Here is a 17,739-nt window from a genome sequence, read left to right on the forward strand (position 1 = left end):
ATAAATGCTCAATATAGAGAAAGAATTATATAATATATAATTGTTTATTTTATTCTGTAGCTTTGGCTCATGGAAATATTCAAATATGCACAAATATCTCAAAATGTTAAAAATACTGTATTTGAATTCTGGTTTAATATGACATCAGTTTTTAAACCAGTTAAGTAAAATTACACAACAGTTAGTTCCACACAAACAGTTTGATTGGAGAAGTAGTTTTGAAGTACTTCAAAAGTACTTGATCTCTGACGAGTTACAGTAAACCTGTGAATTTGTCTAGAGAGAGTTAAGTTAAGTTACTGCATGTGAAACATAAACCCACAACACAAGAAGTCCTTCAACGACACTTTAATACAATTAAAACAAACAATTTAGATCATATTCCTGTGTATCTGCCACTGTGAGGTAGAAAACCTCATTTTTTGTTTGGATGATCAAACTTAACTCAGTAAAATTGTCTTAATCAGTTGTTTTTTTTTAACAAAAGTGAACAGAGTGGACGACTACAAGTTACATGACAGAATCAACAGGGAAATGAGAAGTTGGATGGTGAAATGCTTAAAGAAATAATGTGATCTGACTGTTTTATTTACCATGTGATATTTATTGAAATGCTCTTCCTTCATTTGTTACTTGTTTACATGCAACAGATCTCATCATCATTTCACAGCTTGAATTTTTGCCTGCTTTGTTTGTTTTAGCCTGAAGATGAGATGTTACACATTTTGCCACAATAAAGAACTTTAGAAAACGTATGAAAGGAAACGTCTGTATCTACTTCCATAGGTTGAAAGGTATCATCCTGTATCTGGATGTTCCTGTAAAAGGAAGTTCTCACACTTTGAACTCACAAATGGAGAAAAAATACATCTTATTTAGTTTTCATCAGACTTCATGTCAGATAAATGTCCTCAAGAACTTTGATGGAGAATCTCCACAGGTGTAACCATAAAGTTCATCTGTGTAACAGGTTGGATGCTGAGCTACAGACACACACTTTAAGCTTTAGTACTTCAGAATATAACAGATAAAATAAAAAAACACCAAAATTCTTTAAATAAATTAAGCTTTGAGTTGCTGTTGCAGGTTTAACACACAGTGTTAAAACAGACACATTTACACACAATTAAAACAGATGAAATACAAAAATTATAACAAATTTTAAAGAGAATTTTAAGGACACAGGCCATAAAGTTTCATTCAGGTCAGTGATGTACTGAACCTCCACACTGACCAGGCTCAACAATTACATATCTTAACAATAAATGTAAAAATATTACTTGGTATAAAAATATATTTAGTACATTTAGATGAAGTGCTGTGAAAAATAATAAAAATAGTGGTTTTGACTTCAGTAACTTCACTAGAGTCCTAATCTTCACTGGGAGCATGTCAAGACAAAGTTGAATAGTTTGTTAAATACTTTTTCTAAAAAACAAAATCAAATATTGCATTAAGTGACCTACTGAAATATATATTTCTGTAATGTAAACATGTGAAAATATGCTAATACTGAAACTTTCAACAGCATGTTCCCAGACAATGATCTTTTTTTCTACCAGTGTTCAATTCAATTCAACTTTATTTATATAGCGCAAATTCAGAACAGAAACTCAAAACTATACTATACTATATAACACATCCCCCTTGAACAAGCCATAGGCAACAGTGGAGAGGAAAAACTCCCTTTAATGGAAGAAACTCCAGCAGAACCAGGCTCAGGGTGTTCGGCCATCTGCCTCGACTGGTTGGGGTGAGTGGAAAGTGAAGAGAGAAAAGAAAAGAGCAACAAAAAGCAACAACAAAACATCGGGCAGGTTGGTAGGACCAGTAGCTGCACACTGGAAAACACACGGCTTTAAAGCCGGGGACACCTGCAGAAAGGGACAGAGAGAGGGGGACAGAGAAGGACAAAGACAACTACAGGAGAAAACACACAGAGTTAATGACATACAGTTGTAACAATTGTGGGGTGAGAGGAGAGGAGAGATGGTCAAGAGGAGGAAAGGAGCTCAGTGCATTGGGGGGTGGGTCCCCCAGCAGTCTAAGCCTATGGCAGCATAACTATAACTAACTATAAGCTTTATTAAAGAGGAAGGTTTTGAGCTCAGACTTAAAAGTAGAGAGGGTGTCTGCTTCCTGAATCTGAACTGGGAGCTGGTTCCACAGGAGAGGAGCTTGATAGCTAAAGGTTCTACCTCCCATTCTACCTTTGGAAATTCTGGGAACCACAAGTAGGCCTGCATTCTGAGATGGAAGTGGTCTACTAGGATGATATGGTGCTATGAGATCTTCTATATATGATGGAGCCTGAGGATTCAGAGCTTTATATGTAAGAAGCAGGGTTTTAAATTCTATTCTAGATTTAATGTGAAGCCAATGGAGAGAAGCTAGTGAAGGTGAAATATGATCTCTCTTGCTAGTTCCAGTCAGCACTCTTGCTGCAGCATTTTGTACATCATATATCATATGTTGCAACTTTAACTACAATATTTAACTCGACTGACTACAGTTATTAAACATTATTATGGTAAAAAGAAAATCACTTGTATATTTTGCTTTTAAACCAAACCACAATCTTCCTCTAACCTTAACCAAGGTGCTTTTGTTAAACCCACTCTGGAGTCTTTGGTGTCACAGTCCTGCTTTTGTACAGACACCTTCTGCCCCAAAACACGTTTGCAGTTACTTTCTGGTGATAAATCTAATGACTTATTTCTTCATAAGTTCTGTTCACTACAAATGTTGCATAGAAGGTTTTTAGGAGACAGGGTTGTAACGTTCAGTGTGATTAGGATTTCTGTGTTTCTGGCAGCACTGGAAACAAACTTACAATTCGTTGTGTTTTTAAGTGGAATTTTGATGTAATTGTAGTTTACTTGAATATTGTACTTTTGTTTTACATTTTACACAAAGTTTTAGGAGAGAAATGTAATTTTTCAGTCATGTTCAAATTTAGATTTTACAGTATAAAAATACATAATAAGTTCATAGAATACAATAAACTGTTAGATGTTTAACCAATCATTTTCAAACTGGCTGAATTGCAGAGTGAACAACCGGCTGAGATTCAAACTGTTGACCTTCTAGCTGTGAGGCAGCAGCACAAACCCCTCCCCCACCGTGCTGTGCTTACTTTAGGTACATTTCTGGTCTTATGGGCTCTATTCAAACAACTGGACAGTTTTGCTCATCAAGAGACATTTTTCAGAGTGTGGAAGCTTCTTTTAGCTTTTGATCGGTTTAACAGAACATTGTTCTTAATGCAGAATGTGAATAATAATCAGCCACATGTGAAATACAGGATGTAAATTGTAGGATACATTATGCTAATATCATAAAAACAAAGTCACTGTGATCAGTCAGGAGGTGAAGTTTTATCTGATCATTATCAAATAATACCAGACACATTGATTGTTTTTTTATTATTTAAAAAAATAATATAGTAATAATAAATAGGTAAATTATTTTATGAGGGAAAAATACTATTTCTTTAGTTTGTTTGCTGAGAATATTAAGACAAGAAATCAAGTCTTAATAAATACTTCTGCTGAGGATGTTAACTGGGTTCTTTTGGCAGTAAAGTTACTGAAATTCAGCCACACAAGAAATCATTCACCAGTCTCTCACTAATATTCTTCTTCTTCTTGCTCCAGATGACGAGTGCAGTGATGCAGACTGACAGCAGCATCAGTCCTGCAACAACTCCAACGATGGCACCGACAGGAGAAACTGGAACCAGGACACAGCATTTAGATTTGTGTCTATGTGACACCCACCAATGATCGATCACAATTGTTGAGTAAGATTATGTTTTTTTTGTATTTTTGTGTAAAGAGGCTAAATGTCTGTACATCTACCATGGTTTGAAGAACCAAGGTCTTCTACATTGTAACTGTCAAATTACACCACTAGGTGGAGGATTCACCAAAGTGAGCGCTAGTTCAAACTGAAACTGAAACTGAACTGAAGCCTGAAAATCTTCAGGCCTCTGCTTCTCAGACAGAAACAGCCTGATTGAAGGGACACAACTAACGTCTCCTGTCTCTACTTTTTCCTGTCCAAAACAGAACATCTAACCTGTCTACAGGTCACTGTTGTTTGGGGCCTGTAACATCTACACTTGGGTGGAAATGAAAATGCTCAGTTTATAGAATCCACTTTAGATTTGAAGTATATGAAGCAGATTATATGAATAAGACCAAGTAGTTAGTCAAATGTAGTTTTGCTTTTCACTCATATTTATTATATTTCTGTATTTGTCCAGCATCTCAGAATCACTTACTTCATGGCTCTGAAAGTTAAATTAAAACTATAAACACTTCTACCACTGAGTAAAACTTACAGTATTTATGAAGCGTCATACTCTTACTTTTAGTGAAAATGAAGGACGACCAGGAAACAATGTGACCTCACAAGTTGTAGGGACGTGTTGGAGTCTTTTTGTAACAATTGAAGTTCCATGTTTTAGAGAATTGAAAAATGAAATTCTCAAATCATAATTTAAAGCCAAACTTCGCTTTAAAATCATAATACAAATAATACACAAAGTTTTAATAATGTTCTTTATAACCTTTTACTTTATTGTGCTACAGTTTAGTGGATAGCAACTTAAACTGTGACTCAACTCTAAAATTATCCTCATCAGTTCTACATAATCAATCCTTTGGATTCATAGGAACAGGGTTATTTTCAGACAAATGATTTATTCTGTTATCACTTAGGATCCTGTAGGCAAATATATAAATCTGGTCCATAGTTTGTAGTCTTTCATTTAAATGTTGAAGCTGTGATAATGTTTTAGATTCATGTAAGTGTCCTCGTCCTGTTAATTCAAAATGTGAAGTTGCAATGATTTTTGCATTAACTGGTAATTTCTCACCAGTTCAGACACCTCTGAAGCTCTGCTACATTTTGGTGGAGACAGGAGTGATTTCCTACTCTGAGATGCTCGATAAATAGAGGTCCTGGTCCAACTTTAGAGGACAATCAAAACTAACAAAGAAACACATATTTTCAACACGTCTGACTTTCGTCTTACCACAGACAACATTGATCGGAGCTTCGTACAGTTTAGTGATGGTGTCTTTAACACCATAAAGCTGAAACACACAGTCGTATCTGCTCCAGTCTTCATGTTTGACTGATGAAATGTTCAGATCAACTCTCATCTGAAAGGTTCCATCATGGTTGGGGAGGATTTCTCCATGATCCACATCCTCATGAATCTCCTGTCCATCTTTCCTCCAGAACATTGTGGCTCTGTCAGGGTAGAAACCTGTAGCGTGGCAGCTGACTGGAGAGGACGGAGACTTCTGGAGGAGAGACACTGAGGGACGATCTGGAGGAGAGAAGGAGAAAGTTAAATAAAAAGAGGGGATAAGAGATGTAAACCATGGAGGATACAAAAGATAAAAAAATGTAATTATAAAAAATTATAATATTTGATGAGTCCTTGTGATTCTACCTGTTCTCAACAAGAAGTTCTCCCCATAATTCCCAGCTTTCTTCAGCCACTCAGAATAATTCTGAGTGAGGAAGTAAACATGATTTTCTATTCTGGCTTTGTCAGCCTCCCATTCCTGTTGGATGACGTCAGCCTCTGGTTTCAGAAGGATCCACGTTCGCTTCTTCAGGTCAAATGACATGAAGTCTTCTCCATCATAACCATACCGTGAAAAAACTGTCTCTCCAGTCTGTTCATCCAGTTCACAGCCTTCCATCACCTGTAAAATGTGGACACCTGAGAACAACAGAGAATAACACAATTTTTTTCAGTCGATTTTCTGGGGATGAGTTGTACAGTTAAAGGCCACTGTGAGAAATGTTCTCTTCTGTTGCTCTTTGAAGCACAGTGATGAGTTTCTGATGTGTCTCCAGGCCTCCTGATTAATTTGTCTAGTCACTTGGTGAAGGTTACCTTCATAAGCATGAACCTGCTGAACACTCTGCATCAATCATTAGCAGCCTGAGTCCATCACTGCCATCAACAACCACAATATCACCCAGACTTTTATTGGAATTATCTTCCAGAAGTCGACACATATAGATCATTCTTTGACAAGAATATATCTAGTACTAAGAGGTGGGGAACAACATGCACAGGAATGAACCTAACATGCATGTTGTTGGGCTGTGGGAGGAAACCAGAGTACATGGAGGATACCCACACAAACACAGGAAGGACATGCAAACTCCACACAGAAAGGCTGCAGCCGGCAGGTGGATTCAAACGGGGACCTTTTAGCTGTGGACACTCCCCCACTGTGCTGCCCAGACTGGGTCATATAAGATTATTAATAAAGTGAAGATGTAAAAGTCTGTGGAATGCACAGAGATTTGTGGTAGAAAAACTAGTATTTTCCTGATTGGTAAGTGAGCAGATGTGCACAGGATTACTGACAAATAATCAGTGTAATAGCTGTCTGACAAATGAGCTGCAGTAAAATGTATATTATACTATTTCCTCCTGAAATGTGATGCAGAAAAAGAATAAACAAATTCATAAACAATCAAGTAAAGCAGTATTTTTTCCTCATACTTAATGATCAGTGTGTTTTCAAGATGTGGTGAAGAAGCAGAAATCAGTTCCCACTTTGATTCTTGTGCAATGCGAGTGAAAACTCCCTCCCTTTACTTTCCAAGTAAGATGTAGAACAGTTTAAAAGTAGAACATAGAACATACTGCACCTTCAGTTTGGTTGAAGTGCTGCATAATTTTGTCAAGTGTAGATTTAAAGAGTTTAGGCAGTGTGTCGAAACACTGTTGAGTGAACAGCTCCATAAGCACAGGATTGTCTTTGAACAGTTTTTTCCAGACTTCCTGGTGTATTTCTATGGTTTTGTTGCTGTTGCAGTAACCTGCCTGAACGTCATCAACCAGGGCAACAATCACCAACTCTGGGAGGTTTTGGATTCCAGAAGATCCAGTGTAGAGAAACTTGAGGGAATGTTTCACTGTGAGACAACATAAAAAAACATTCAGTGTAACGTCCTTACAATCTTTTTCTCCTGCAAATGTTCCTAGTTCTAACTTTTGTGATTTGTTTTGTGGCTTTTATTTTTATAACTTCCTGTAAGACGGATGTGTTTTATTCTGAAAGGACATCTAACATAAAAAGGAACAAAACTTAACAACGGTAGAAGACGGAGAAATAAAAGGAGACTGAAGACATTAAGGAGACGGTTACGGATAGTATGTTTTTGTGTTTAGCTCCAGTTGAAAGTGGTAACAAGGTTGGTTTTATGATTTATATAAATTTGTAAGATGGTAATTTGTCTTTATGTTAGTTTAACGTAAATCTGCTATAGGACGTATCAACGGTCTGATGTGGTTTTAATCTATTGTTTTGTCTGTGTTTGCTTTGTGTAGCTCTTACGTTGGTTTAAGGAAAAAGATAAGAACAATAAACTATTATCAGACCATCAGTAAGACTTCAAATTTCTGACTGGACGCTACATTCAGTATTCAGCTTTAATATACTGTACACATATTGTCCCAAATGGGACATTTACAGTGTGAACATGTTCAGTTGAAGCCTAAAGTCTTTTCAAACTGAGGTAAAACTGTGGACGCAGGGACAAAGTGCAGACTGAAGTAAAGAGTTTAGAGATTGAAATGTGAACTTACCTGGTGATGAAACGTGACAGAAGAGAAGCAACAGAAATAACGACTTCATCCTGATTTGATCAAGAATCACGGAGAAATAATCAAGTTGGTTCAGTCTCTCTGAAAGACAAATCCCGCAAAATCCCACAACGTCGCCAGATTTTAATGCTGCGATAATAAGAAAACAATAAAATAGTAACGTAGAGACAAGAACCTAATACAAATGTCGTTAAAAAGCCATTAGTTTAGTTGGTCTATCGTCCACCCTGTAGAGATGTCCTTCCCCATTCTTTTGGGTGTTAGATTTGGAGTGTCTCCCCCCATAGACTGATGTCAAACAGGACGTATCTTATAACGGGACGCACTGTGGAACAAATGCTCCGCCTTCAAGCTTAACAAAAATGAAACTAAAGTCAGAGTCCACTAGTACAAGTATCTACGAGTATCTGACTCTCAATACACTCACGACAGTGAAATAGACATTAAGTGACAGATTCCTGAGAAAAATGAGACCCCATTTTAATTAATTACTGTCCATGTTTTTTTTACCATTATCAGTATCATAAATTGATTCTTACTGAGGACTTTTACTTTTGTACATTAGTAAAATGTAGATAATCTGCTCATTTTACTTCAGTACTGAGTTTGTGTATGGGGTTGTGTAGTCGCAGACTGCTCAGAGTGGCCATGTAACTGTCTGAATGACATGTTTATTGAAATGTTTATTATTATGGTTCTGTTATAAGTTCAGAATTATTTTATTACATACAACTGTTAAAATGTATTTGTAAATACCTTTTATGTGAAATACAAAATGTTTGGTCAAAGTTGAATGGGCTTGTAAAAGCTTTTATTTTGATGGACGGGTCATGTGACTAGAGTTGGTGAGGGGCATCACGGTGGCAATATGGGTCAAGCTAACGTTCATACTGAGGAAAGACACGAGGCCCCAAAATAATTATTCTGCACTTGGTTCCAGAGGCGCACACGGGAACAGTGCTGTATTCATGTTGATGTGGTTTTGTACAAACACTAGCCTGAGAGATTTTGACTGGAAAACATGTTTTCATTTCAAAAGTTGTATGTCCTTTTATTTCTTGTAGTTTTCACGGTGTCAAATGAAGAGAGAGAAAGAGAGAGAGCGGAAAATAAATACTTACAGACACCTGTATGATGCGTGGGCAGTATTTCTTTGGACCAGTGTAGCTACAGGCCACATTATTAAGACCCCCAGTGTTAGTGTTGTACTGTTATGCACACAACATTGTGTAGTTGAAATCCTAAAGTACTCTGTGATCAGTCAGGAACTAACGTTTGCCTGATGTCAAGTGATAAAGAGTGAAGCAGAAGATTAAGTGAAATTATTGAATCTGAAATTAACAGGTATTAAATGAAACTCAAGACTGGACTAAACTGTCTTTGTTAGTTTTTCCTGTTTTTTGCTACTCTAACATGATCAGTTTTACCAAGGACGAACTGCTGATCATCAGGCAGCACACACCACAAAATCTTTTACCAGATTTCCAGTACTCAGACGTTTTGCTCAATGTTGTAGTCGGTGGAGCGGCTGCGCTGTATATCTCCAGGACGCGCAGACGGGGGAAGCGCGCTGGCGCTCTCGTGAAGCTCCGACAGCGCGGACTGAGAACGCCACTGCCTAGCATCCACCTGGCGAATCTTCGCTCTCTTCCCAACAAAACGGACGAACTTCTTCTGCTCTCCTGGACAAATAAGGACTTCTTCAACTCGGCTGTTTTGTGCTTCACGGAGACCTGGCTGAACGACGCCATTCCGGACAGCGTGTTAAGTCTGCCGGGCTTTCAGCTGTTTAGATCTGATCGCGACGCTGAATCAACGGGGAAATCGCGCGGCGGTGGGACGTGCTTCTACATTAACAACAGGTGGTGTTCAGATGTGACTGTGTTAAAGAAGATGTGCTGTTCCGATCTTGAATCACTCGTCATTAACTGTAAGCCGTTCTATTCACCGCGGGAGTTCTGCTCGTTCATTCTAGTCAGTGTTTATATCCCTCCGCAAGCGCACGTGAGCTCTGCTTTACAGTTACTCGCGAGCAACAACACCCGGACTCTGTTTTAATCATTCTCGGAGACTTTAATAAAGCAATTCTCTCACGTGAACTGCCAAAATACAGACAGCATGTCGCATGTCCCACCAGAGACAGTTACACATTGGATCACTGTTACACTGCAATAAAAGATGCATATCACTCTGTCCCACGGGCAGCTTTGGGGGTCTCTGATCACTGCTTAGTTCATCTCATACCGACCTACAGGCAGAAACTAAAATCAGCTAAACCCGTAGCAAAGACTGTAAAGAGATGGACTACAGAAACTGAGCAGGAACTACAAGCCTGCTTCCAATGCACTGATTGGAGTGTTTTTGAAGCTGCTGCCAACGATCTGGATGAGCTCACTGAGACTGTAACTTCATACATCAGTTTCTGTGAGGATATGTGCATTCCAACAAAGACTTATTTAACATTCAATAACAACAAGCCATGGTTCACTGCAAAACTCAGCCAGCTCCGTCAGGCCAAAGAAGATGCTCGCAGAAATGGGGACAGGGTCTTGTACAAACAGGCCAAATACACACTGGAAAAGGAGATCAGAGTAGCGAAAAGGAATTATTCTGATAATCTTCGGAAACAGTTCTCCTCTAACGACTCATCCTCCGTCTGGAGAGGTAAAAAAAAAGTCATTTAACCAGTTTGATCTGTGATCTTCTGATAGTTATGTTTAGATTAAATGAAATACATAAACTCAGATTTTGAGGTGACAGTAGTGTCACGGTTTTGGTTAGGGATGGACCCAAGAGAGGAGATGAACTAAAGTGCTTTTATTGACAGACTGAAAAGGGTAAACGGAAAATCGCTCCTAACAGGAGGGTACAGAAAACAGGTTCAGAACAGATAAGACAGACAAAACTATCCACAGGACCGGGACACGAGGGGCGTTAACATTATAGAAAATAGGAAGACAACAGAAACTAACGTCGACAACAAGAGAGGAACTTAGTTAACCAAAAATAAACACTAGACTCAGGAATAACAAGGCTGGAAAATCTAATAGTCTAAATGACCACACAGGGGAAAAACTGGGAGAGTAACAAACACAGGACATGGGGAAAAGCATATGCTACTAAATAAACAAGACAGGGATAAACATGAACTGACTAGTAACAGGTAATACACGGAGGGGGACTAAGGAAAACTGAAACAGGTAAACCAGATAAATAAGAAACATACATAAAAACAAACCTAAAAGTCCCTATACAGGTAAACACATGGGGAAGTCTAATTAACAAACAGATAAACTAAATTAACGAGACACGGAAAAACAAAACTGTAAACAGGAATATGAACAAACCTCAGACCAAAGGGGAAAGATGCACAGGGTCCAGAATACAAAAGTCCAAGAGAAACAAGAGTCCATGAAACACACATTCAGCTTTTACCTAGAGTCCAGAGTCTGAGGGGTTTGTGAGGGTAATAACAACCACAATGACCACAAGAATCTGGCAGGGGAGTGAAGGGAAGACTGAACTTAAATAGAGGAGGGAACAGGTGCAAACAATGAGGGACAACGAGGGTAAAGCTGGGCAAAAAGAACCAGGGACAGGAAGTAAGGAGAAGGGGCCACAAAATAAAAGTCCAAAACCAGGAAGTGACCATGACAAGTAGCTTCACAGGACGTCTCTTCTTATTTCTCTGGACCCTGTTAAGACATTATAAAGCACCTTAAGTCAAGTTTGTGATACTGGGCTATAAAAAAATCTCTATTATATTTTATTTTACACTTCCATTCAAATATTATCTGAATGTAAACTACAGGATCATAATTATACATTATGATATGATGTGATCAGCTACAACATTAACAACACCTGGTGGTTTTAAATACAAATATCGTTCCTTCAAGTTCCTTTACTTTTGTACTTTATTAAATGTAGTTCATCTGCTTAGTACTTTTACTTGACTGTTGAGTTTGTGTATTTCTACCACCTCTGTACACAGTGTATCACAGTTTGCGGTGTTTGGGGTTGTGTAGCTGCAGATTGCTCAGAGTGGCCATGTTGATGATTGTCCTCCATCATGATATTAATAGTAATAATAATAGTATTGTAGCTGATGTTTGTAGTACTGTTATGTACACAGCATAGTGTATAGTGAAATAATGAAGTACTCACTGTGATCAGTTTGTCTGATGTCAACTGACAACTGACATTAAATTTGTAATAATACACCAATGATTTATAAATGACTTACTAGTTTATATGTCTGAAACCTAAAATATAAATGAAAGTTTACAGTAATATCTATTAAAATCTAATAAATATTGTAAATATAATAAAAATATAAACAGAAATACATTGGTTTATTATTTTGTAGTTGTCTCCCATATAATGGTATAAAAACAGCTCAACAGATTCTGTACAGTGACTGAAGACTCCATATGTGATTTTTCTTGGGTTTTCAGAAGTTACTGAATCAGCCAGATGTTACAAATAAATTAATGGAAAATAGGAAAATATCTTTTATCCTTAATACCTAATGTGTTGTCCCTGAACCATCTTTGTTTCTCACCATTTTTCTTCTTCCACCAGATGAAGAGTCCAGTGATGCAGACTGACAGCAGCATCAGTCCTACAACAACTCCAACGACAGCACCAGCAGGAACCTGTGAGGGAGGAACTGGAACCAGAACAGAAGATTATTGAACCTGGTTTCTCACACACTTGTTCAGATGTTCTGTGTTCACATAATTGTCACTGACTTTAAATTTGACAATGTTTTACAAACTAAAAAAAAAAAAGGAACATTCAATGGAATTATCTTTTAAAATAAGAGTCAAGACTTGACATCCTAACATCTTGTCAGAATTTGAACTGATAATTAATTCTTCATGGTGTAAAACTCTGGGTTGCAGTGTTCATATTCTCCCTGTGCTTGTGTAGGTTTCCTCCCACAGTCCAAAGACATGTTAGGTTAATAGGTGACTCTGAAATTGCCTGTAGATGTGAATGTGAGTGTGAATGTGTTTGTATGTTTCTCTGTGTTTGTTCTGAGATAGACTGGAGAGATGTCCAGGGTGGACCCTGACTCTCACCCCATGACAGCTGGGATAGGCTCCAACCCCCCCAAGACCCCAACCAGGATAAGCAATTAAAGATAATGGATGGATCAAACTCTGGGTTGCATTCAGGGTCTACTTTGTTTACCAGACAAACTGGTGTGTGTTTTCAAGTTTCATCACATCTGACTCCAGTCTTACCCCAGTTTGTTCTGATCACTGCTTTGTCCAGTCTAATGACACTGTCGTCCTCAACACCAGAGAGCTGAAACACACAGTCGTATCTCCTCCAGTCTTCAGGTTTGACTGATGAAATGTTCAGATCAACTCTCATCTGGAAGGTTCCATCATGGTTGGGGAGGATCTCTCCATGGTCCACGTCCTCATGAAGCTCCTCTCCATCTTTCCTCCAGAACATTGTGGCTCTGTCAGGGTAGAAACCTGTAGCGTGGCAGCTGACTGGAGAGGACGGAGACTTCCGGAGGAGAGACACTGAGGGAAGATCTGGAGAAAGAGGGAGAAAAGGTTAAAGAGAAAGAACGGATGAAAGAAGTAAACCATTGAGGCTGAGAAAGATCAGAAAAGGAAAAAGAAAAAGGACTAAATTCAATGGGGTCATATGAGAAGGAACAGAGAAAAGGGAAGAGAGTGAGAAACATTTAAAAAAATACTTCAGTGTGGTTATATGAACATAGTTGTGTCCATGAAATGTCCTCTGGTCATGTGATTCTACCTGTTCTCAACAAGAAGCTCTCCCCATAATTCAAAGCTAACTTCAGCCACACAGAACTAGTCTGAGTAAGAAGGTAAACAGTCTCTTCTAATCTGCCTTTGTCAGCCTCTAATTCCTGCTTTATGACGTCAGCCTCTGGTTTCTGACTGGTCCACTTTTGCTTCGTCACATCAAATGATATGAAGTCTTCTCCATCATAACCACCCTCCACAAGATAAGTGTTTCCGGTCTGTTCATCCGATTCACAGCTTTCCATGTACTGTAAAATGTGGACACCTGAGAGAGACAGAGATAATCAAATACAGTTTACAGTTTTTAAGTATTGCTCGTCTCCCAGTACTGCAGTTTGTTGATGATTTAAAACATTCAAGATTAAAACCACTTAATTAATCAAAGAGGGAAATGGCTTTAAATTGTTTATTTACCTTAAGAAAATGAGACTTTCCTTAACCCTGTTAAGGATCATTTAATGGTTCAAACAAATCGACCAATTATGAATGAAAAAGTACATTATACAGATTCCTTATGAAATGTGATGGAGAAAAATAATAAATATTCAAGTTCATGAAGATGGCACTAAGTGCACTAGGAAGTGTCCTTAGTTACTAGGAAGTGTCCTTAGTTACTAAGAAGTGTCCTTAGTTACACACCATCACTGGTAAAGAGCCAATATGTAGATTATGTTTGTTATTTACTGTCATGTTGGTCTCTTTAACCACTCTCCATGCACACATGCATTAATAATGATTATTTCATATCTTTACTTAAATAGTTTGACTTACACCAGTCAACCACAACACTAACACCATCTGGTTCATAAGTTAACATTATTTTTCCCATATTCACTTAACACCAATCGGTGGAGTTAATGATTAGTGAAGTGTCTAATCTGCCCCCAGTGAAAACTCCCTCCCATTACTTTCCAAGTGATGTAGAACATAGAACATACTGCACCTTCAGTTTGATTGAATTGCTGCATAATTCTGTCAAGTGTAGATTTAAAGAGTTTAGGCAGTATGTCGAAACACCATCGAGTGCACAGCTCCATTAGCCAAGGTTTGTCTTTGAACAGTTTTTTCCACACTTCCTGGTGTATTTCTATGGTTTTGTTGCTGTTGCAGTAACCTGCCTGAACGTCATCAACCAGGGCAACAATCATCAACTCTGGGAGGTTTTGGATTCCAGAAGATGCAGTGTAGAGAATCTTGAGGGAATGTTTCACTGTGAGACAACATAAAAATACATTCAGTATTCAGCCTTAATATACTGTACACATATTGTCCCAAATGGGACATTTACAGTGTGAACATATTCAGTTGAAGCCTAAAGTCTTTTCAAACTGAGGTAAAACTGTGGACGCAGGGACAAAGTGCAGACTGAAGTAAAGAGTTTAGAGATTGAAATGTGAACTTACCTGGTGATGAAACGTGACAGAAGAGAAGCAACAGAAATAACGACTTCATCCTGATTTGATCAAGAATCACGGAGAAATAATCGAGTTGCTTCGGTCTCTGTGAAAGATGGGAGTGGTTGGATATTTGGCACAAATCCCACAACGTCGCCAGATTTCAATGCTGCGATAATAAGAAAACAATGAAATAGTAAAGTAGAGACAAGATCCTAATACAAATGTCCTTAAAAAGCCATTTGTTTCATTGATGATACACCGCGTATTTAAATGAGTTTTCCTTTCTTTTGAGTTACATTACATGATAAATGTCTCCTCGTATGGACAGGTGTCAAACCTTCCAAAAGAATCAGGAAGGGACTTATCCAACACTTTACAACACGATCCGCGCACCTGTCTCTGAGGAACAAACGCTCCGCCGACAAAGTTAAGACGTGATTCACTTAGAAACGATCAGATAATAAAGCTCCCACGTATGTGTAACCACAAATGTCACTATGAAATTGTTACTTATCTGATTTGAATCCTGTTTTAACCCAGTGTTTTCTTGTCAACTATGATGTTAAAAACACTTACTTTCATTTAAAAACAGTAATACCATCAAAAATACCCCAGTATAAGTAAAAGTCTGTCAGTGACACTTTACTAAAGGGAACAGAACTGTAAAATACATAAGTAACAGCAAAATAATGTTTGTAATGTATCAAACATATAAATGTTGAATAGAGAAAGGTTCCTTTCAGAAATACATATTATACCATTTATATAATTATTGATGTTATCCTGTAACACTTTTTATAACATGGAAACTGTTACGCGATAACAGAAATCCTTAAAAATGGCAGCATTTAGTTCTACAGTGTGTCAGACCCTGTTAAAGTGCAGCAGCAGCTGTGAGACTGACACTCTGAGCTCATTTGTCCAGCTTTGACCTTGTCCAGCCTAGAAGTTCAGGTCTTGGACCCAAACTGCAGCCTCATTGTTAAATAGGATTAAAATCTGAAGTCAGCTGCTGGAGACGAGTATGAATGTGTCATGATTTGTGCATTAGAATGTACTGTACTTTGTGTACTTTAGTGTGTTTTTTTTATACTTGGCACCTCTGTAGGCAGTTTTGTAAGAACAACATTGAGCAATTTCTTATTCAGGAAATACTAATAATTTGAGACACACAACACAATACGCTCTCATTACCAACCGTACTACTGTCAAAGCCAAAGGCAAATAGGTCTCATTATAATTTCTGCATGTTCCACGTCTTCATGAGATTTTTAGTTTTATAACAATTATCATTGAGAAACATAATAAATCTTTTTTTTGAATATACAGCAAAGTGCAAACATCAACTCAGCTCTATGTAGAAAGTTTTTAATCCTAAAGTATTAATTAAAGTATTTCTACACCTGATTACATCATTACACTACATCAGGTCACCTGATTCTACCTTTTCTCTGCAGAAAGATCTTCCTGTAGTTCACATAGTCCTTCAGGAATTAAGGGCAATAACTGGTGAGTAATATGTTACTTGAATAAAAACAAACAAACATTGTTTTAACCCCACGTATGTTTGTAGGTTGCAGCCTGTTCTGAGAAACAGCCACCTCTGCTTCTTCTGGTCCAGTGTTATGAAGTCTTCTCCATCAGAACCAAACTGTTGATGTCCAACAATGTCTTCAGTCTCATCTTTACATTAAGAGCCAAACATCTCCTGCAAAATGTGAACATCTGGGTCACAGAGACTTCAGTCAACAAGGGTTGTAGTCAGTTGTAACAGATATTAGGAAATAACTACTATGTACACACTTTCTCATTTTCAACTTTATTATCGGACTGAGGGTGTTTACTTTTCTCTTAAACCAATCAGATTCTGCCACAGTCTCTGTGAGCCAATCATCTCATAGCTGTCTACATTTAAATCAATGCTGGCTTCTAAAATTTCTGTGTCTACATACATGTTTGTAGGGAACATAACAAAGTACATGACTGTGTAGATGCACATGTTTCAAATTTGATTTACAGTCAGATAGAATTTATTAAAGTATGTTTATGTTGTGTATCTATATACTTGTGTAAAAAGTTAATATATAGAAATAACTAAACAAAACACAGTAGCTACAGTATAAAAGAGAGACAAGCCTCCACGTTTGTTACAGTGCTGTTCTACATTCTCTAATTCTGCTTTTGAGGACACACGTGACAATCAAGACGAAAAACTCAAATATTATCTGAATGTAAACTACAGGATCATAATTATACATTATGATATAATCTGATCAGCTACAACATTAACAACACCTGGTGGTTTTAAAATACAAATATTATGTTTTTATATGTGTTGTGTACTTTATTAAAATGTAGATTATCTGCTTAGTACTTCTACTTGAGTATTGAGTGTGTGTGTACTTCTACCACCTCTGTACACAGTGTATCACAGTTTGCAGTGTTTGGAGCTGTGTAGCTGCAGATTGCTCAGAGTGACCATGCTGACGATTGTCCTCCATCATAATATTAATAGTAATAGTATTGTAGCTGATGTTTGTAGTACTGTTATGTACACAGCATAGTGTATAGTGAAATATTGAAGTACTCACTGTGATCAGTTTGTTAGTTGTGAACTGATAAAGTTGACAACTGACATTGGGGATTTATTGTAATAATCATTTGGAGAAAGAGGGAGAGAAGGTTAAAGAGAAAGAACGGATGAAAGAAGTAAACCATGGAGGCTGAGAAAGGTAAATGAAAAAAAAAAAAGGAAAAACAAAAAGGACTAAATTCAATGGGGTGATATGAGAAGGAACAAAGAAAAGGGAAGAGAGTGAGAAACATTAAAAAAAAATACTTCAGTGTGGTTATATGAACATAGTTGTGTCCATGAAATGTCCTCTGGTCATGTGATTCT

General features: G+C 37.6%; 1 protein-coding gene across 1 annotated transcript; it reads right to left on the bottom strand.

Annotated features, from left to right (window-relative positions):
- Positions 1 to 321: 321 nt before the first annotated feature.
- Positions 322 to 17,577, bottom strand: LOC137102547 (uncharacterized). Its single transcript, XM_067482183.1, has 13 exons — positions 16,285 to 17,577; positions 14,847 to 15,006; positions 14,387 to 14,653; positions 13,433 to 13,708; positions 12,901 to 13,203; positions 12,213 to 12,320; positions 11,321 to 11,343; positions 9,146 to 9,385; positions 7,631 to 7,823; positions 6,691 to 6,957; positions 5,468 to 5,743; positions 5,042 to 5,341; positions 322 to 3,732 (listed from the first exon to the last, which is right to left on the bottom strand). Exons 2-13 carry the CDS (start codon positions 14,893 to 14,895, stop codon positions 3,596 to 3,598), a joined length of 2,439 nt encoding a protein of 812 aa, XP_067338284.1. The 5' UTR covers positions 14,896 to 15,006; positions 16,285 to 17,577; the 3' UTR covers positions 322 to 3,595.
- Positions 17,578 to 17,739: the final 162 nt, after the last annotated feature.

The sequence above is a fragment of the Channa argus genome, chromosome 1 (genome assembly GCF_033026475.1).
Source record: "Channa argus isolate prfri chromosome 1, Channa argus male v1.0, whole genome shotgun sequence".
Lineage (NCBI taxonomy): Eukaryota > Metazoa > Chordata > Actinopteri > Anabantiformes > Channidae > Channa > Channa argus.